Source organism: Bufo gargarizans, chromosome 5, assembly GCF_014858855.1.
Source record: "Bufo gargarizans isolate SCDJY-AF-19 chromosome 5, ASM1485885v1, whole genome shotgun sequence".
NCBI classification, from domain to species: Eukaryota; Metazoa; Chordata; class Amphibia; order Anura; family Bufonidae; genus Bufo; species Bufo gargarizans.
The window spans coordinates 31,394,499-31,417,440 of NC_058084.1; the positions used below are offsets into that span (position 1 = coordinate 31,394,499).

At 45.4% G+C, this 22,942-nt stretch overlaps 1 protein-coding gene across 2 annotated transcripts in view; it reads right to left on the bottom strand.

The window, feature by feature from the left end:
- Positions 1-4,721: 4,721 nt before the first annotated feature.
- Positions 4,722-22,942, bottom strand: part of ATP6V1C1 (ATPase H+ transporting V1 subunit C1) — a 55,777-nt gene continuing 37,556 nt past the window's right edge. For both annotated transcript variants that reach the window (XM_044293949.1, XM_044293950.1), the window contains 3 exons: positions 12,718-12,815; positions 8,645-8,771; positions 4,722-5,397 (listed from right to left, as the gene is read on the bottom strand). In XM_044293949.1, coding sequence (XP_044149884.1) covers positions 5,302-5,397; positions 8,645-8,771; positions 12,718-12,815 — 321 coding nt within the window. In that variant the 3' untranslated portion in view covers positions 4,722-5,301. The remainder of the gene's footprint in view (positions 5,398-8,644; positions 8,772-12,717; positions 12,816-22,942) is intronic.

Here is a 22,942-nt window from a genome sequence, read left to right on the forward strand (position 1 = left end):
CAACTGTATGCAAACGAGGCTAGTAAGGAGCCCACGGGGCTGTTACCAACGTTTCAGTAGCCCAGCACCGCCCCGCATCCGCCGAATCTCCTCCTTGCTCCCCTGACATTAGAGTTGAAGCGTCGTAATCTGGTAACATGCGCTCGTACTCCGCATGTCAGTTCCGGCATAGTGTTCCTTCCCTGTGCTGGCATCAGTCTGTGTGACGTAGGGGAAGCAAGGAGGAGATTCAGATGATGCGGGGGTGGTGCTGGGCTCCTGAAACGTTCATAACAGCTCTGTGGGCTCCTTACTGCCCCGTCGCACTTTTTTGTCTGGTAAAAAGGATCCCGAATGGAAACTGAACGGATCCCATCATAGTCGGCAGAGTCTGTTCAGCTTCTTCCCTGTTGGGTGACAGGAGGAGGGGGGGCAGGGTAACAGGAGGAGGGGGGAGCAGGGTCACTAGTGGAGTGACAGGAGAAGGGGGGCAGGGTCACTAGTAGGGTGACACTAGGAGGGGGGGCAGGGTCACTAGTGGGGTGACAGGAGGAGGGGGAGAAGGGTCACTAGTGGGGTGACAGGAGGAGGGGAAGAAGGGTCACTAGTGGGGTGACAGGAGGCGGGGGGAACAGGATCACCAGTGGGGTGATAGGAGGAGGGGGGAGCAGGGTCACCAGTGGGGTGACAGGAGGAGGAGGGAGCAGGGTCACCAGTGGGGTGACAGGAGGAGGGGGGAGCAGGGTCACTAGTGGGGTGACAGGAGAAGGGGGGAGCAGGGTCACTAGTGGGGTGACAGGAGGCGGGGGGAACAGGGTCACTAGTGTGGAGGAGCAGGGTCACTAGTGGGGTGACAGGAGGAGGGGGGAGCAGGGTCACCAGTGGGGTGACAGGAGGAGGGGGAGCAGGGTCACCAGTGGGGTGACAGGAGGAGGGGGGAGCAGAGAACTGGGAGACTGGACGGAACTAGGATTGGGTGAGGGGGGAATTACTTACTTGAAGACTGACAGGCCGGGCTTTTAACTGCCACAACATGGCCAGGGGATTCACAGGCCCGGGTGCAGCTCTTCTCTCAGATCAGTCACGCAAGTCCATGGCTCCTTAGCTCTCCAGCGGCCCTGTCATGTTTCCCGGGTCGTAGGGCAGCGTGCCCTACAGCCACCTCCGGGAGCCGGACCCTTCTCCTTCCAGCTCCCGCCGGCTTTCCCTGCCTTACCCGACCTGTATCGCTCTGCTGCGCTAATACCCAACCAATAACAAAGCTCCTTGCTGTAAAGAGCTTTGTTATTGGTTATTTCAGGCACAGGCAGCATCGCTGCGCCGTCTGTACCGTTCACAGCGCTCACTGCGCTGATGAATGTGGGGGAAAAGGCTAAGGCGTATTGGTACGCCTTAGACTTTTTCCAGGAGTAAAATCGCCTGAACAAGCGTCCTAGATGCGTGTACAGGCGTTATTGCGACCTGTGTGCAGCCCTCTTTATTGTAACTTGAAGGAGTTGTGGAACACTTGTTTCTGTAATGTCTGAAAACTACAATAAAGACGGCCTCGTGCATGTGCTGATAACTTGTCTCCTCTGTAGTGGGGAGCATGGTCCCCATTTTTTTGATGAGTGGGATTTCCATATCTATTTAGGGAATATACTGTCAGCATGAAATAAATGCTTTATATGAAAATAGCATTTAAAGAGGAGCTGCCCCTCTCTTGGTCTTGTCTGTTTGAATGAATTGCTAGAAGTTTGCAACAAAGGTCCAGATGGTTAATACCAACTACAGGGAGTGCAGAATTATTAGGCAAGTTGTATTTTTGAGGATTAATTTTATTATTGAACAACAACCATGTTCTCAATGAACCCAAAAAACTCATTAATATCAAAGCTGAATATTTCTGGAAGTAGTTTTTAGTTTGTTTTTAGTTTTAGCTATTTTAGGGGGATATCTGTGTGTGCAGGTGACTATTACTGTACATAATTATTAGGCAACTTAACAAAAAACAAATATATACCCATTTCAATTATTTATTTTTACCAGTGAAACCAATATAACATCTCAACATTCACAAATATACATTTCTGACATTCAAAAACAAAACAAAAACAAATCAGTGACCAATATAGCCACCTTTCTTTGCAAGGACACTCAAAAGCCTGCCATCCATGGATTCTGTCAGTGTTTTGATCTGTTCACCATCAACATTGCGTGCAGCAGCAACCACAGCCTCCCAGACACTGTTCAGAGAGGTGGACTGTTTTCCCTCCTTGTAAATCTCACATTTGATGATGGACCACAGGTTCTCAATGGGGTTCAGATCAGGTGAACAAGGAGGCCATGTCATTCGATTTTCTTCTTTTATACCCTTTCTTGCCAGCCACGTTGTGGAGTACTTGGACGCGTGTGATGGAGCATTGTCCTGCATGAAAATCATGTTTTTCTTACCTTGCAGACTTCTTCCTGTACCACTGCTTGAAGAAGGTGTCTTCCAGAAACTGGCAGTAGGACTGGGAGTTGAGCTTGACTCCATCCTCAACCCAAAAAGGCCCCACAAGCTCATCTTTGATGATACCAGCCCAAACCAGTACTCCACCTCCACCTTGCTGGCGTCTGAGTCGGACCGGAGCTCTCTGCCCTTTACCAATCCAGCCACGGGCCCATCCATCTGGCCCATCAAGACTCACTCTCATTTCATCAGTCCATAAAACCTTAGAAAAATCAGTCTTGAGATATTTCTTGGCCCAGTCTTGACGTTTCAGCTTGTGTGTCTTGTTCAGTGGTGGTCGTCTTTCAGCCTTTCTTACCTTGGCCATGTCTCTGAGTATTGCACACCTTGTGCTTTTGGGCACTCCAGTGATGTTGCAGCTCTGAAATATGGCCAAACTGGTGGCAAGTGGCATCTTGGCAGCTGCACGCTTGACTTTTCTCAGTTCATGGGCAGTTATTTTGCGCCTTGGTTTTTCCACACGCTTCTTGCGACCCTGTTGACTATTTTGAATGAAACGCTTGATTGTTCGATGATCACGCTTCAGAAGCTTTGCAATTTTAGGAGTGCTGCATCTCTCTGCAAGATATCTCACTATTTTTGACTTTTCTGAGCCTGTCATATCCTTCTTTTGACCCATTTTGCCAAAGGAAAGGAAGTTGCCTAATAATTATGCACACCTGATATAGGGTGTTGATGTCATTAGACCACACCCCTTCTCATTACAGAGATGCACATCACCTAATATGCTTAATTGGTAGTAGGCTTTCAAGCCTATACAGCTTGGAGTAAGACAACATGCATAAAGAGGATGATGTGGTCAAAATACTCATTTGCCTAATAATTCTGCACGTAGTGTAGTGGTGGGGTGGGGGTGGGGGGCAGCACTGATTCGATAGTGTCAGACTGTACAGGAACAGACTCCTAACTAGTAACAACCAGATGGACCTTAATTATAGACTGCTGGCAATTGATTCATAACTTCTAGTAGGAATAATACAAGAATGGCACATTGTAGAGCAATAATAACAGATGCTCCAGAAGACAGAGACTACAAGCATCAATGAGCCTTGGATGACCATGACCCTATTTATACGTCAATCCTTGGTCCACTTTTGATAGCTACTAACCTCTGCATACCAGGAACATCCCGCAAGATCTGCCATTTTGGAGAAGTTCTGACCTGGTCATCTATCAATCACAATTTGGCTTTTGTCAAAGTCCCTCAGATCCTTACTCTTACCCATTTTTTCCGCTTCCAACACATCAACTTTAAGGCCAGGTTCACACATAAGCGTACCCGATAAGCGTTGTTTACAAGCGTGCTTATCGGGCATTTACATACGTGCCGAGGAAACAAGCAAACGCCCATTGTCGCGCGTTCCCGCTAGGTCTATGTGCGGGAACGCTCGACAATGCGCCCCAAAGAAGCTCCTGTACTTCTTGGGGCGTCGGGCGTTTTACAGCGCGATCGTAAAACGCTCAGGTGAGAACCATGTAGATAGGGAATTGGTTTTTGCTTGTTGAGCGTTTTAAGGCACGTAGGAACGCGCTGTAAAACGCTCAGGTGTGAATCCAGCCTAAGAACTGATTTTTCAACTGCTGCCCGCTATATCCCACCCAGGCCCTATTGACACAAGATAATCCATGTCACTAACTTTACATTAAAGGGGGTTTCCAAATCTTTTAACTGATGACCTATCTCTACCTCTGGATAGGTCATCAGTATCAGGACCCTGGCCGATCAGCTGTTTGAGAATGCACCGGCGCTCCGGTGAGCACTGCGGCCTTTTCTCAGCTCACCAAACACAGCGCTGTACATTGTATAGCGGCTGTGCTTGGTATCGCAGCTCAGCCTCATTCGCTTCAATTGACCCGAACTGCGCCTAGGCCACGACTGATAGACGTGATGTCACATGGCCCCGGCTAAGCTGCGAGAAGGCCATGGCGCTACTGCGACCCCGGTGCCTTCTCAAACAGCTGTCAGGAGTCCCGGGTATCAGACCCCCACCGATCAGACAGTGATGACCTATCTAGGCCTATGTCAGGCTATGTAGTAGCCGAAACGTTGCGGTTTATTTTTATGGCACACTTTCTGTGAAGTCTGTCCAATAAAGAAGTTGTTGGAGATGCTGCCGTTACCTGTTTGTTTGTACTATCCAGAGGATAGGTAATCGGTTAAAAATAATCTTGGAATACCCCTTAAATATTAGCTTTCATGGATAAGGTCAAAGCATCGACACAATTTAACAGGAAGACAGAGACGTGGCCAGGTTACAGTTTTATTTCTTTTCCTTGTGAGTGCTGACAGTGCTCTAGAGATCTTTATCAAATATACAGAAAGCACACACTTTAAATAGTACATACACTTTACATCACGACTGCACACTGAAACACCATTTATGAACTAAATACAGTGAATGGAATGGTATAAAACAATTACACCATGGGCCCTTGTAAACAAGATCTAGCTACGAGCAGAGCTCACGAGAAGGACAAATGCCGACCACCGTACGGATGAGGGATGACATCTACAACTTGGCGTCATGCGGCAAGGCCAGCCTTAAATAAATCTCTTTATAAATAGACTCTTCTGTCCTCGGCAGACATTTACAACAACTCATTGATTAAAAGTGACAATATCTACGGTATATTCTTTAAAAGGAAACAAATTAAGTGTCAAAAGGGGCGACTAGGGGAAGGGGGGGGGGGCGACTAGGGGAAGGGGGGGGGGGGCGAGGAGAGGGTTGTCCTGGGTACAGGCATGAGAAGCAAGCACAGGGTTAATTAGAGAGGAGAATCTCTGTACTTCAAACTCATCTCTGCGCCAATAACACAAGTGCACAGTTTTACTTAAATTCCAGCAAATTGCAGTCAATCTTGTAGTAGACGTAGGGGTAGTATTCCTGCTGGCTGAGGTTTAATCCAGGGATATCCATAGGAGCCTAGAAAAGAAATATACATATGATTAGGGGGGTGAACTTGGTGGTGACCCTTAAAGGGTCACAGTACTTTCACACAATATGACTTTGTTTATTAGAGAATGATGTAACTAGCAAATTTCTAAATCACTTCATTTAAAAAATCTGCCTGCATCCACCTGAAAAAAAGCTGTAAAGTCATGGCCACTAGGGGTCTCACTTCCACCTAAGTTGCAGTCACTGCCTGTTGTCAGACGAGAGAGGAAGTGGGTGTGTGTCAGAGCTAGCTGAGATCTTGAGCCTGATAAATGAACTGCTTCTGCCTTATCTGTTCTGTGAGCTCGAGCTAAAACATACATAGCGGGAAAAAGGGTTAAGGAAGTGACAGCAGTACAGTGCAGGCAGATTCCACAGAAAGGAAATCCCCCCTTTGCTTGTGAGAGAAATACATCTAGCTGTGCAGCTGAAAAGGGGAGCATTTAGGCTGAAGAAGACATTAGGGAAGCCTCAAAAGGACCTGTTCCTTCATTGTTATGATTGTACAAAGAAGCACAGCCATTTTGCAAACTTTTTTAAAACAGGTACGCTTTATAGGCTACCAGATTAACGGATCGATCTCTCCTCTGCAGCCTGGGATCTAACAGGACAGCAGCAAGAATTCTGAATTCTGCTGGTGGTGTGAATGAAGGGCAGATGACTGATCAGGACAATGTATGTAAAGAAAAGTTACTGAAAACCGGTACTTGTACGGAGTAAAGCTCCATTTACATGGTCCGATGTTTGGACCGATTATTTGGAAAGAACGCTCCTACAAATTTTTGTTCCCAATAAACAGCCTGTGAAAAGCTGCATATCACACGATGGACAAGCGAAACGCTTCTTCATCAGGTGAGATGATCTGACACCAAAGCCAGACATGATAGAAAACAATATCTGAGGGGAAGAAGGAATCAACATGGCTGCCAACCCAAAAATGACATCAAATAAAAACAGGCATACACAAGAGCCTCCATCTTATTCTTTATTAATGGCCTATCCTGCACTACAGGTCCTTCTCAAAAAATTAGCATATTGTGATAAAGTTCATTATTTTCTGTAATGTACTGATAAATATTAGACTTTCATATATTTTAGATTCATTACACACAACTGAAGTAGTTCAAGCCTTTTATTGTTTTAATATTGATGATTTTGGCATACAGCTCATGAAAACCCAAATTTCCTATCTCAAAAAATTAGCATATCATGAAAAGGTTCTCTAAACGAGCTATTAACCTAATCATCTGAATCAACTAATTAACTCTAAACACCTGCAAAAGATTCCTGAGGCTTTTAAAAACTCCCAGCCTGGTTCATTACTCAAAACCGCAATCATGGGTAAGACTGCCGACCTGACTGCTGTCCAGAAGGCCATCATTGACACCCTCAAGCAAGAGGGTAAGACACAGAAAGAAATTTCTGAACGAATAGGCTGTTCCCAGAGTGCTGTATCAAGGCACCTCAGTGGGAAGTCTGTGGGAAGGAAAAAGTGTGGCAGAAAACGCTGCACAACGAGAACAGGTGACCGGACCCTGAGGAAGATTGTGGAGAAGGACCGATTCCAGACCTTGGGGGACCTGCGGAAGCAGTGGACTGAGTCTGGAGTAGAAATATCCAGAGCCACCATGTACAGGCGTGTGCAGGAAATGGGCTACAGGTGCCGCATTCCCCAGGTCAAGCCACTTTTGAACCAGAAACAGCGGCAGAAGCGCCTGACCTGGGCTACAGAGAAGCAGCACTGGACTGTTGCATGTCATTCGGAAATCAAGGTGCCAGAGTCTGGAGGAAGACTGGGGAGAGGGAAATGCCAAAATGCCTGAAGTCCAGTGTCAAGTACCCACAGTCAGTGATGGTCTGGGGTGCCATGTCAGCTGCTGGTGTTGGTCCACTGTGTTTTATCAAGGGCAGGTTTAATGCAGCTAGCTATCAGGAGATTTTGGAGCACTTCATGCTTCCATCTGCTGAAAAGCTTTATGGAGATGAGATTTTCATTTTTCAGCACGACCTGGCACCTGCTCACAGTGCCAAAACCACTGGTAAATGGTTTACTGACCATGGTATTACTGTGCTCAATTGGCCTGCCAACTCTCCTGACCTGAACCCCATAGAGAATCTGTGGGATATTGGGAAGAGAAAGTTGAGAGACGCAAGACCCAACACTCTGGATGAGCTTAAGGCCGCTATCGAAGCATCCTGGGCCTCCATAACACCTCAGCAGTGCCACAGGCTGATTGCCTCCATGCCACGCCGCATTGAAGCATCCTGGGCCTCCATAATACCTCAGCAGTGCCACAGGCTGATTGCCTCCATGCCACGCCGCATTGAAGCAGTGATTTCTGCAAAAGGATTCCCGACCAAGTATTGAGTGCATAACTGAACATAATTATTTGAAGGTTGACTTTTTTTGTATTAAAAACACTTTTCTTTTATTGGTCGGATGAAATATGCTAATTTTTTGAGATAGGAAATTTGGGTTTTCATGAGCTGTATGCCAAAATCATCAATATTAAAACAATAAAAGGCTTGAACTACTTCAGTTGGTGTGTAATGAATCTAAAATATATGAAAGTCTAATGTTTATCAGTACATTACAGAAAATAATGAACTTTATCACAATATGCTAATATTTTGAGAAGGACCTGTATATGGGCAAAGAAAAAATCCCAGAGTGCGTCTTTAACCCAGAACACCCCTTTAAATATATCTATAGTATAGATGGCTCTATATGCACTGTACGATCCCACAGCATGAGTTTAAACTATTCGGTATAACTGTTCCTTATTATAATCTGCTATACAACTACAACTCCCAGCTAGGAGTAGTAGCTTCACAACAGCTAGAAAGACCAGGTTGGATGGGCACTAATATTATAAAGGTGAAAATGGTTACAACTAGAAAACCCCTTTAATCCCAGACACATATGGCCGCTTAGTGGAGGTGGTTCTGTTCTCATGACCATCAGATTCTGCGGTATGGACATCCTCTGCGACGTAAAATGACTAATCTACTGTACCAGAGTAAAATGCAGGAGATAAAATCCTGGATATGTTGAGGCTACGCTTCTGAGTGAAGTGAGGACGCTGGGCTGCTTAGGAGAGAAAGATACCATCATATCCAAGGTAACAGGAGACCGTGACCTCACTTGTGAGACTGATGTTCCTCTAGCCAAATCTGACACGCCAAGCAAGGACAGCATGAATACGTAGATGCGTCAGGGGCACGGATTACTTACATCAATAATGGATGCCGCGCTGCTGTCCAGGTGTTTGTACAGATCATACAGGACTTCCCGGAGTTTTTTCATGGTCTTCTTATTGGGCTGAAGCAGCATGGCTTGAAAGTTCACTGGTAACCCGTACCTGAAAGGTGGTCACGACAGATAAAATAGAAGTTACATCGGACACATTACCAGCGTCTTAGGCCACATTAGGACGAGGTGGATTTGTATCGGATCTTCAGTGCAGATCGCAGACTGATCATCCACAAGAAAGAACAGTACACGATAAGCTCACACGCCAGGTTTTGACAATGTCAAAAATCTGGTGCCTATTTGGCAGCGGAAACCGCCAAGGTTTCTGCCTCGGTTGTTTAATGTTAGCATCGCAGACCCACTTGCGGTTTAACCCCAACGAAGGGTTAAACCACAAGCCGAACCAACATCCCAGGGCTGGGGTTTCCCAAGGTGTCTTGGATTCTTCAGTGCTGTCTGGAAAGCCACACGCAAGTAATCCACAGTCACAAGAACGGCGGGGCAGATTCCCACTGAAAACAATGGGAGGTGGCAACATGCAATGGAATCCGTGTGGCAAAAATCCTCTGCGTGAACATAGCTTTGAAGAGGTTTTAATGGGGTTGTGCAAGAATGGGACGAGGGGTTGGGGTTTGGCAAACCCCCCCTCATGGCTGGACCTGTAAAGGAAAGATGACTTACCCGCTTCCCGAGGCGGGCTCCTCGCTTCTTCTCCTCAAGGCATGAAATGCTCCACTGGGCTCCCTCAATGTCAACATCTGGTTTGATATGGCCGCAGCCAATCATTGACTGGATCCGCTTATGTCATATGACCATTTGCCATGACATAAGGGGAACTGGTCACCGATGCGGAGCGCGATTGGCTGCAGTGATGTTAAACTGGATGTTGACATCGAGGGAGCCCAGTGGAGCATCGCGGCCTGCTGGAGAAGGAGCAGGACCAGCCAAGGACCCCATTCTTGTACAGCCCCTTTAAATCTGCAGCATCTCTGTGGATTTTTACAAGGCAAAGGGTAAGATCTGAAGAAAACACATCTGCTGCATCTGAACATCATTTATAGCATAAAATGAAAAGCTGATATTTGCCAGCCTGGGTTGTCGTGTGCGCTACTGACAACTACTGGCCAATATACAAACTGCAACGCTTCATATGTTTTTGGTGCGGATTCAGTGTGTAAATTACCATTAAAATCAATGGGAAGCAAAAAACATCAAAATCTGCTCAAAAACACACTTAAAATGGAAAAACTGCACCCCCCCCCAAAAAAAAAAAGATGCAAAAAAAAATTCTTCCCAAAAGAATAAACTATAGTGAACTAGGCCATTTCTTGAAGGGGCGGTCCCATGATTAAATATTACATTTGTCTGTCATATCACAAAATAAAAATTGCTAGAGAAATGCAGTATGTTCTTGGATGGCCTGCACATTGAGGAACCACTCCGGGTACAAACGGATCCAGATTGGGTGACTGGCCATGTGTGACCGCCATCACTGGATAGATCAGCTGGACATTCTGATACAGGATCAAAAGAACACCAGAGGGCGCCATAACAAGTATGTAGCAGCAATATCTAGACACGGGAGCATTTTTAAACATTACATTTTTTTTATTTTATTCCAATTGAAATTGTTATGTGGGATCTAACAGGGCAAATTAATTAGATAGCGCCCTAAAGGAAATGTGTCACTATTTTAATCAGCGTTTTTCAGCGGAAATTTAATGCCAATTGTTGCATTTATTTCTTTAATTAATAGTTGTTTGTTGCTGGGTGTGACAACTGCTTAAAGGGGTTGTTCTCACTTCAGCAAGTGGCATTTATCATGTAGAGGAAGTTAATACAAGGCACTTACTAATGTATTGTGATTGTCCATATTGCCTCCTTTGCTGGCTGGATTCATTTTTCCATCACATTATACACGGCTCGTTTTCATGGTTATGACCACCCTAAAATCCAGCAGCAGTGGTCGTGCTTGCACACTATAGGAAAAGGCGCCGGCCTCTCTGGTGGCAGGGACTGTCCACAGGCACGGATGTGCTGAAACTAACATCCTTGCCCCCTCGTATCTGCGCTGAAGAGGTGGTCGTAATCCTTGGAAACGAGCAGTGTGCAATTGAAAAATGGATGATGAAGCCAGCAAAGGAAGGATGTGTGCCTATGTGCGCTCCCACAGTCCCAGCCACCAGATAGGCCAACACCTTTTCCTATAGTATCCAAGTACGACCACTGCTGCTGGATTACAGGGTGGGCGTAACCATGGGTATAATGTGATGTAAAAATGAATCCAGACAGCAAAGGAGGCAATATGGAGAATCACAATACAGGTCCTTCTAAAAAAAATTAGCATATTGTGATAAAGTTCATTATTTTCTGTAATGTACTGATAAACATTAGACTTTCATATATTTTAGATTCATTACACACAACTGAAGTAGTTCAAGCCTTTTATTGTTTTAATATTGATGATTTTGGCATACAGCTCATGAAAACCCAAAATTCCTATCTCAAAAAATTAGCATATCATGAAAAGGTTCTCTAAACGAGCTATTAACCTAATCATCTGAATCAACTAATTAACTCTAAACACCTGCAAAAGATTCCTGAGGCTTTTAAAAACTCCCAGCCTGGTTCATTACTCAAAACCGCAATCATGGGTAAGACTGCCGACCTGACTGCTGTCCAGAAGGCCATCATTGACACCCTCAAGCAAGAGGGTAAGACACAGAAAGACATTTCTGAAGGAATAGGCTGTTCCCAGAGTGCTGTATCAAGGCACCTCAGTGGGAAGTCTGTGGGAAGGAAAAAGTGTGGCAGAAAACGCTGCACAACGAGAACAGGTGACCGGACCCTGAGGAAGATTGTGGAGAAGGACCGATTCCAGACCTTGGGGGACCTGCGGAAGCAGTGGACCGAGTCTGGAGTAGAAACATCCAGAGCCACCGGGTACAGGCGTGTGCAGGAAATGGGCTACAGGTGCCGCATTCCCCAGGTCAAGCCACTTTTGAACCAGAAACAGCGGCAGAAGCGTCTGACCTGGGCTACAGAGAAGCAGCACTGGACTGTTGCATGTCATTCGGAAATCAAGGTGCCAGAGTCTGGAGGAAGACTGGGGAGAGGGAAATGCCAAAATGCCTGAAGTCCAGTGTCAAGTACCCACAGTCAGTGATGGTCTGGGGTGCCATGTCAGCTGCTGGTGTTGGTCCACTGTGTTTTATCAAGGGCAGGGTCAATGCAGCTAGCTATCAGGAGATTTTGGAGCACTTCATGCTTCCATCTGCTGAAAAGCTTTATGGAGATGAAGATTTCATTTTTCAGCACGACCTGGCACCTGCTCACAGTGCCAAAACCACTGGTAAATGGTTTACTGACCATGGTATTACTGTGCTCAATTGGCCTGCCAACTCTCCTGACCTGAACCCCATAGAGAATCTGTGGGATATTGGGAAGAGAAAGTTGAGAGACGCAAGACCCAACACTCTGGATGAGCTTAAGGCCGCTATCGAAGCATCCTGGGCCTCCATAACACCTCAGCAGTGCCACAGGCTGATTGCCTCCATGCCACGCCGCATTGAAGCAGTCATTTCTGCAAAAGGATTCCCGACCAAGTATTGAGTGCAGAACTGAACATAATTATTTGAAGGTTGACTTTTTTTGTATTAAAAACACTTTTATTTTATTGGTCGGATGAAATATGCTAATTTTTTTAGATAGGAAATTTGGGTTTTCATGAGCTGTATGCCAAAATCATCAATATTAAAACAATAAAAGGCTTGAATTACTTCAGTTGTGTGTAATGAATCTAAAATATATGAAAGTCTAATGTTTATCAGTACATTACAGAAAATAATGAACTTTATCACAATATGATAATTTTTTTAGAAGGACCTGTATATTAGTAGTAAGTGCCTTGTATTATCTGTGTCTACATGATAAATGCCATTGGCTGAAGTGAGACAACCCCTTTAAGAACTACACACTACCAGCTTTGATGAGCTCTGGGTTTCGCCTGCAGACCTCAGTAACCATATCATCCATGTCTGGTAATTGCTTCCTACCTTAGTACAGACTCTACAAAAACCCGCAGAGCTTTCACGTGGATCCAGGCAATAAAGGCTTCGCTGAAATTAACTTTGAGCCATCGTACTAGAGGACCCTGCAGGAGAATGAGATAATGACAGCTTATTAAAAGAGACAAATTAACCATAATTCACTATTTTTACCCAGTGCTGGCTGTACACAGGAAACGGTGGCAGAAAAGGTTCTTGGAAGTTCTCAAAAAGATTCTTTCCTGGAAGGTTCACGCTCTGCTAATGAGACTTGTCCAGAAAATCAATGCCGTCACGAGGTGAGCGACTTCTCCCATCCAAGCTCAGTTCAAGGAAAATTCTACTTCCTTTGGCTAATCGCCCGCGGGCAGAAAACCGAGGTCTTTTTTGTTCCATGTCACACAATATTTTGTCTCCTCCAAAATCAGTTTCAAAGTAAGGGGGTAGGTTCCCCCAAAACACGGCCATACCTTTCTTGTGAAAATCCTGTCCCCTAATTCCTTTTATGCAAATAAGGCTACTTTCTTTCTTTTTTTTTAATCAAACTTTTTTTATTGAAATAAAGTTTTTTTTTATATACAAAAAAGTTTCAGACTAATTTTTACAGTAATATCCATATAAGGCCTCATGCACACGGCCGTTGTTTTGGTCCGCATCCGAGCCGCAGTTTTGGCGGACCCATTCACTTCAATGGGGCCGCAAAAGAGGCGGACAGCACTCCGTGTGCTGTCCGCATCCGTGGCTCCGTTCTGTGGTCCGCAAAAAAAAAAAAATATATAACCTGTCCTATTCTTGTCCGCGCTTTGCGGACAAGAATAGGCAGTTATATTAAAGGCTGTCCGTGGCGTTCTGCAAATTGCATAACGCGCACGGACGCCGTCCGTGTTTTGAGGATCCGCGATTTGCGGACCACAAAACACACAACGGTCGTGTGCATGTAGCCTAAGGAGTAGGTTACATAAGTCTTACAGTGCAAATACAAAAGCAAAACCCCCTCCCCCCAAACAATAATAATTCTGCAGAGAGACAACTAAGGCTACTTTCACACTAGAGTTAATGTTTTCCAGTATTGAGATCCGTCATAGGGTCTCAATACTGGAAAAAAACGATTTCGTTTTGTCCCCATTTATTGTCAATGGGGACAAAACGTAACTGAACAGAACGAAATGCTCCAAAATTCATTCCGTTCCGTTGTCACACCGGAGAGCAAACTGCAGCATGCTGTAGTTTGCTTTCCGTCCTGGGATGTGGAGCAAGACGGATCCGTCATGACCCCCAATGCAAGTCAATGGGGACGGATCCGTTTTCTCTGACACAATAGAAAACGGATCCGTCCCCCATTGACTTTCAATGGAGTTCATGACGGATCCGTCTTGGCTATGTTAAAGATAATACAACCGGATCCGTTCATAACGGATACAGACGGTTGTATTATCAGTAACGGAACCTGCCGGATCCAGCAAAAAACGCTAGTGTGAAAGTAGCCCAAGTCATACCGTGTCCAAAAATAGACAGAGGCACTCTCAGTGCGTTGTTCCATAACAAGCACGTTGTAAGAGTAAGGCTCCATTGAGACGTCCGCAAATGGGTCCACATCCGTTCCGCAATATCGGGAACGGGCGCGGACCCATTCATTCTCAATGGGGCAGAACGGGATGCAGTAGGCCACCAGTTCAGGGCACTCCCAGAACATATGTAGCACGGACACACCGGGGACAGTTTGAGTCCGTCCGCAGACTGTATAGAAATGCAGGGGTTTTATACACTCTATGTAATAAGTATATCTAGGATAAACTTTGAGCCTCACTAAGCGTGGGGCTAGGGGCTAAAGGATAAGACAGTGTCCCATTGTTCCTGGGAGATGCCGCCAACGTCCCGTTCCCAGTTATATTTCACTGGCAATGGGCTTGATGAATTATATTTAGTAAATAGATGTCTATAGATCAAGGAGATAAGACGCTTGGCGCTACCACCACACAGCAGCTGTTAGGAGGGGATGCGGTCACCCGCAAACCATCCCTAAACTGCGCATGTCTCAATTGAAGGTATTGGTAAAATACAGTTCTAGGGCTCTTTCACACGACCGTGGTTTTGGTCCGCATCGAGCCGCATTCACTTCAATGGGGCACACTCCGTGTGCTGTCCGCATCCGTTGCTCCGTTCCGTGGCCGCGCTAAAATTATGAGTCATGTCCTATTCTTGTCCGTTTTGCGGACAAAAATAGGCTTTTCTATAATGGGCCTCCTGTTCCGTAAAATTGCGGAAGGCACACGGGCGGCATCCGTGTTTTGTGGATCCGCATTTTGCAGACTGCAAAAACACGACACGGTCGTGTGAAAAGAGCCATTAGGAAGACCAAACTCCACCTGGAGCTGTGTGAACGACTTCATACCCTCTCCTGTATGTATCTGATGGAGAAAAAGAATGCCGCGTTAAAGCCTTCTAGTCTAAACCTTTCTGATAATTGTGGATTGCGCCATGAGGGAGTATGTCGGTGTAATCCCTCAAGGCCGATCATTTCTTTAAACCTAGACCAAACTTTCGTTATTAGAGAAATGGTGTCGTAGCTCCCATAGTAAAAGCGCGGTCTCCCCAGCTCTGCCATAGTGATGGGCACTTTTTGCTTCATAATAAAAGAGGCGATCCTGGCCGGGGTTGGGTCAAATCCATCTGAGACGGAAGGGGATCAAGCGGAAGCATTACAGATTTGTCCCAATTGATAGCCAGCCCCGACCGTTTCCCGAATTCAATAATATCATGCATAATGGGATGAATGGAGTGTTCCAAATTTCCCACATATAGGAGCGTGTCATCGGCGTACAGGGACACTCTCTCCTCACTTGAGCCCAGGGGGAACCCTTCCCATGTAGAACGTAAATACAGGACAGGGGTTCAATGGCAATTGCAAATAATAGGGGGGATAAAGGACAGCCCCGTCTCGTTCCTCTGTGCAATGTAAAGTGTGCAGAAAGCTCCCCATTCGCCCTAATCCTTGCCACTGGTGAACTATATAGTAGCTTAACCCAAGACATAAATCCCTGGCCAAACCCCATGGTCTCCATAACCGCCCACAAGTATCCCCACTCCACGCTGTCAACTGCTTTGGCCGCATCCAAAGATATTATTGCCCGGCATCCCCCAGTGTCAGCAGGCCTTTGCAAATTAAAAAAAAAGAGTCTACGAAGGTTAATGGAGGTACTCCTGTCAGGCATAAAGCCGGATTGGTCTTCACGTATGAGGGAAGTAATAACCTTGTTAAGCCGATTGGCCAGTACCTTTGGTCAGTGGACAACAGGGAAATGGGCCTAAAAGATTCAGGCAGATTTGGATCCTTACAAGGTTTTGGCATCACCACCGCTTCCCGTATAGATGCAGGCAATGTCAAAGCATCATTAACGGTATCTAGTAAATGAGGGAGGGTGATCTATTGGCATCTTTTGAAAAATTCTGATAGAAGGCATTGCGAGCCCGGGGCCTTCTCATTGGGGAACGATCTAAAAGCCTCCCTGAGTTCCTCCAATTCGAGGGGCTCGTCCGGGTATCAGGCCGCCTCCAGTGACAACTGAGGGGCAGAAATATCAGCAAGGTAGGATTTTATATCACTACCTCCCATCAATAATTTGGGATTTATATAGGTCTTGATAGTGTGTATAGAAGTCATTAAGGATGATTGAGTCCTCCATAGAAATAACTAGAGAGGGCGTTCAAACAGCCGCAATCCTCGTTGGGCCCTCCTGCGAACGAGTTACTCTGGCTAGCAAGCTTCCCGCACTTTCGCCCGCTTCAGAGTATTTCTGTTTTAGAAAGAAGCTCTTATGGTCAGCAACTTGGGTCAGGTGATTATTTAGCGTATCCTGTGCCTCCCTCCACGCAGATTGAGTCCGCTCAGATGGGTTTCCACGTAAGCAGCCTCAGAGTCAGTGAGTTCCCTAGACTTCGTTTTACGCCTTTTAATATTTTGTATATACAGCCCCCGTACATACGGTAGGCTTTCATGGTATCCCATAACGTCCCTATATACGTTGACCCCACATTAATCCTAAAAAGACTCTGTAATTAGTCCCGTGAGAGGCTCTTCCTCGTCTTACAATAGAATCCTGAACGGATTAAGTTTCCGGAGGGCCAGACCGCCCCTTTCCCTATCCCTTACAAGTTGTAACTCCATGCCAATGGGTGAGTGGTCCGATAGGCTACGCGACAGGTATTCTATAGAGGAGACATAGGCCGAAGCCTCCAAGCGCCCTATGGGCGGGTCTATTCTGGAAAGAGAATTGTGAGACGGGGAAAAGCAGGAATATTGGCGCACCTGGGCATACCGAATCCTCCACAAGTCGTGAAGGTCAAACTCTCGTAGTAACCTTGTCAATGAGGTCTCCGGAGTACCTGGTAGGGCAGAGCCCTGCTGAAATTTGTGTAGTGCTGGATCTAGATATTTGTTAAAATCACCCAACATAAGTATAGGCACAGGAGGGCCCCTAGCTACAAACGTCACAAGAGTACGTGGCGAAATATATATAGCAATCAAAAAAATGTTTTATCTTATATATGGAGAAGTGTAGGCAGACATACCTGCCGTCAGGGTCAATGACATTTATAGGGGATAGCTCTATGAATTAGGATACTGCCCCCCCCCAGAATGTGTAGAGAAGGTGGAGTGGTAGGCGTGTGAGAACCGTGGTTTAATGCCGCAATCTCTGTGATTGCTTAGACAGGTGTGCTTCTATGAGACATAAAATAGCAGGCTGGTATTTCTGTACAGCCGTGAAGACTACCTGACGTTTTGTGGCATCTCCCAGGCCCCTAACATTCCACACCACAATCTGAACCCTACCCGCCATCATATAGGAAAGTACATAAATGTAAGGGATATGCTTCCATATAGGACAGCGTGTTCCCGTCTCTGATAGAAATATGTAGAAGTCGTCTCTCTGCATTTTCCCACCCAGTGCAAACATCTAACAAAAAACACCCAACAAAAAACGCTCTAATCGTCCCACTCCGGGAACATGAGGCACAGAAATTTCCTGAAGCCAGCAAAAAAAAGAGAACATCCGTGAAAGCATAGCCTTAGTAATATTCAGGCTACAATATGCAAAGAAGAGCCCTGAGCAGCAACAGGACTTGTACATCAGGCGGCACTTAAATAATATAGCCAACATATATAGACCAAAATAGAGAAAGAAAAATGGAAGAACTATAAGGCTGGGTTCACACCTGAGCGTTTTACAGTGCGTTCCTACGTGCTGTAAAACGCTCAACAGGCAAGAACCAATGATTCCCTATGGGAATGGTTCACACCTGAGCGTTTTACAGCGCGTTCCTACGTGCTGTAAAACGCTCAACAGGCAAGAACCAATGATTCCCTATGGGAATGGTTCTCACCTGAGCGTTTTACAGCGCGTAGAACCGCACTCTGTGGAGCTCGTTCTATTGCAAATAATGGAGATAGAGAGTCCTGTCCGAATTTAGCTTTAAACCATTCTTCAAAGAACCGAACAGCATTAACCCCTTCCGCTTTCTCAGGGACTCCCACTAAGCGGAGGTTGTTGCGACGGGACCTGTTCTCCAAGTCCTCCGTTTTGTCAATGAGAAGAGCAATATTATGGATGCCAGGTCGCGTTTCACCGGAGGTACTTGATCCTCCAGCAGGCCCACTCTTTCCTCCACTCCAGCAACCCTCTCATTGATTTTTCGGATGTCTTGTCTGATAAAAGAAACACTCTCTTGTAGTGAACCTATATAGGTGTTAAGGGTCAGTAGGGCAGAGCTGCATTGTTGTCATGGGTCATCCCGTGAAGGGGAAGGTTCAGTGGAGGTATAAACTGCGTGGCCATCCCATCTGGGGTCCCCCCCTTCACCTGCACCCACAACTGCTATGTTGGATCCTCCTTCCTCTTGGGCGCCATCTTGTAGAGCCCTGTCAGTAGGGGAGCTCGCCTCCTGCTCCTCCGTCCTCCTCAGCTCAGCGTCCGAGTCCCCAGGGCTTCCCTCTGCACGGGGAACTAGCGCAAACTGCTCCAGGATACAGTCAAGTGGAGCTCAGGCAGCCACGTCTGTTCACACTGCCGACCAGGCCACACCCCCAAAGGGATCAGCAAAAACGCTTCCGTTACTGAACAGATCCGGTTGTATTATCTTTAACATAACTAAGACGGATCCGTCATTAAAACCATTGAAAGTCAATGGGTAACAGATCCATTTTCTATTGTGTCCGATATATAAATAACCGGATATGTTCCCATTGACTTGCATTGTGTGTCATGCCGGATCAGTTTTGCTCTGCATCCCATGACGGAAAGAAAACCGCAGCATGCAGCGGGAATGCAACCAAACGGAACGGAATGCATTTTGGAGCGTTACGTTTTGTCCCCATTGACAATGAATGGGGACAAAACGGAAGCGTTTTTCTCCAGTATTGAGATCCTCTGCCGGATCTCAATACCGGAAAATTTAAACGCAAGTGTGAAAGTTACCTAAGTTATTCCGTGCACTGTGGGCGGGACTGCAATGTGAGGTGCATCGCTGCTGTGCCATAACACCCAGCACCTCCCACTCTTGTTTTGATGACAGTCCTTGAGATTTTAGATCTGACAGCAGTGATACAGGAAAAGCGAGGTGCACGGAACCGAGTGGCCCCGCCCATGGTGCACTGAACCGAGTGGCCCCGCCCATGGTGCACTGAACCGAGTGGCCCCGCCCATGGTGCACTGAACCGAGTGGCCCCGCCCATGGTGCACTGAACCGAGTGGCCCCGCCCATGGTGCACTGGAAACCCTATCTGCACAACAATACAAAGACTTATTTCTCAGGATTGGAGGACTGGATTTTCACCAGGAAGTTGTGGTTATGTTTCATGACAGTATGCTTCCGAACTAATTTTGGGGACCACAGACTTTGTTTAAAGCGGTTGTGTCACAAAACATATTTTACTTTTTTCGAACCAGAACCTGGATCTGAATAACCTTCTGTAATTGCATGTAATTAAAACTTTAGTACAGACAATGAGCTATTCAATAAAATGCATACGTACAGCGCCACCTGCTGTTTGTTCTTTTCCTTATTTTTTGTCCAGCAAACTGAGGTGGTCGCACGTGCTCAGTTTAAATCTTCAACTGTCACCAGCCATATATTCTGTTAGAAGCTGTGGCAGTTACAGGGAGAGAACTGCATCAGAAAGGACACGTCCCCTGAGCGGTCATCCTGAAGGAAATCTAGCAGAGCAATTGGAGCAATGAATGGGGAGATCTCTGGACGCATGTGAGGTACAGGACTGGTTCTAGCTTTATTACAAAGAGGTTGTCATGTACTGTATGATGTCTGATTTTCATCTTTTACATCAATCATGGGATAACCCTTTTAAGGACCCATGTATTGAATGGAAAGTGAGGCTAAGGGTACTTTCACACTAGCGTTATTCTTTTCCGGCACTGAGTTCCGTCACAGGGGCTCTATACTGGAGAAGAACTGATTCGGCATATCCCCATGCATTCTGAATGGAGAGCAATCCGTTCAGGATGCATCAGGATGTCTTCAGTTCAGTCTTTTTGACTGTTCAGGACGGAGATAATACCGCAGCATGCTACGGTTTTATCTCCGGCCAAAAAAACTGAACACTTGCCTGAATGCCGGATCCGGCATTTTTTTCCATAGGATTGTATTAGTGCCGGATCCAGCATTCATAATACCGGAAAGCCGAATCCGTCCTTCCGGTCTGCGCATGGCAGACCGAAAAAAAGGTAAAAAAAATAAATGCCGGATCCGTTTTTCCGGATGACACCGGAAAGACGGATCCAGCATTTCAATACATCTGTAAGATGGATCAGGCATTTTTCAGACAGATCAGGATCCTGATCAGTCTTACAAATGCCATCAGCTGGCATACGTTTTGTCGGATCCGGCAGGCAGTTTTGGCGATGGAATTGCTTGCGGGATCTCTCTGCCGCAAGTGTGAAAGTAGCCTAACACGCTCTGGAAAGTAAAAGTTACTGTAGGGAACTGCTCCCATTTTTGTTTGTAGTAGCTACTATATATACGAGGGCTATGAAGACTTCAGACTCTTGTATGGAATATCGTCCGTCTGTGATGTTCATATGTTAAGGGCTCTTCACGCATCTCCGGGGCCGACCGCAGCTCCACTGACTCAAACTGACTGCATCTGACACAGCCAGTCATCTGATCGCGGGTCTATTGTATCATCATCACGAGAGTACAAAGTCTTGTGATCAGATATTAACCCCTTCCTGATGCAGCAATTTTCATTTTTGTTTTTCACTCCCTGCCTTCTCGGAGCCATAACTTTTTTATTTTTCCATTCACATAGCCGTATGAGGGATTGTTTTTTGCAGGACAAGTTGTACTTTCTAATGCCACCATTTAATATTACATACAACTTAGTGGGAAGCAGGAAAAAAATGCTAAATAGAAAATATGCAATTGCGCAACAGGTTTATGGGGGTTTTTTTTATGCCGTTCACTATGCGGTAAAATTGACTTGTGCTCTTCACTCTACGGGACAGAACGTTTATGGCAATATCACCTATGTATAGTTTTTCTTGCCTATTTATTAATACTGGAAAAAAAATATCTTGTTTTCTCCATATTCTGACCTCCATAACTTTTTTTTATAGTTAGGTCTACAGAGATAAGCTCATTTTCTTCAGGACAATCTGTAGTTTGACTCTTTTTAATCACTTTTGTTACGCCATTCACTGTATGGGATATGTTTTTTTTATATTTTAATGGCAGAGGCATTTTCACAAGTGGCAATGCCCATGGTGTTATTTTTTTTTATTGTTTATTTTCATTTTGGGGAAACCGGGGTGATATCAATTTATATTTTCCCAAAAACGATTTTTTACTTTTGTTTTTAACTTTCTGTTAGGACCCCAACTTGCAATCATCAGATTGCAATTTGTATAAAATAATGGGATTTGCTTATTCTATATAGAAATCACTATATTACAGTTCAGTGCTGCCACCTGTTGGCCTCAACTGTAATATACAAGTAATGAGCCCAGAAGCCTAGTACAAGGATAAAGGCCTGAAGGAAGGGGTCATCAGCGAAGCCGAATATCAGTTTACCTTGCCAAGTTGATTCCTATTCAGAATGGTCCCGGGTTATAAGTGGTGTACCCCAAGGTTCAGTGCTGGGTCCTCTGTTATTTAATTTATTTATTAATGATATCGAGGATGGGATTAATAGCACCATTTCTATTTTTTCAGATGACACTAAGCTATGTAGAACTGTACAGTCTATAGAAGATGTCTATATACTACAAGCTGACTGAACACTCTGAGTGATTGGGCATCAACTTGGCAAATGTGGTTCAATGTGGACAAATGTAAAGTTATGCATCTTGGTAGTAATAATCTCTGTGCTTCATATGTCCTAGGTGATGTAGCACTGGGAGAGTCACTTATAGAGAAGGATTTGGGTGTCCTTGTGGATGGTAGATTAAATTATAGTATACAATGTCAATCAGCTGCTTCTAAGGCCACCAGGATATCGTCATGCATTAAATGAGGCATGGACTCGCGGGGCAGGGATGTAATACTACCACTTTACAAAGAGCTGGTGCGGCCTCATCTGGAATATGCAGTTCAGTTCTGGGCACCAGTCCATAAAAAGGATGCACTACAGCTGGAAAAAGTACAGAGGAGAGCGACTAAACTGATAAGGTGCATGGAGGGTCTTAATTATAAAAAAAAAAGATTAAAAGAATCAAATTTATTTAGTCTTGAGAAGAGACGTCTAAGGGGGGACATGATTAACCTATACAAATATATAAATGGGCCATACACAAAATACGGTGAAAAACTGTTCCATGTAAAATGTGCTCAAATGACAAGGTGGCGCTGCCTCCGACTGGAGAAGAAACAGTTCAGTCTCCAGAAGCGTCAAAGCTTCTTTACTGTAAGAATTGTGACTCTCTGGAATAGACTTCCTCAGGACGTGGTCACAGCAGGAACAGTGGACAGTTTTAAAAAGGGTTTAGATGAATTCTTAAAAGTAAACAACATTAATGCTGATGAAAACGTGTAGAAATCTGAGTCTCACCTCCTTCTGGGATTCGCGTCCCCACCTATCTCTTGGTTGAACTTGATGGACTTATGTATTTTTTCAACCGTATTAACTATGTAAGTTCACCCCAGATCACTACCAGAAGCCCTCGCTTCTTGATTTTAACCCTTACATTTTTTCCATCACATTATACACTACTCATATCCAGGGGTT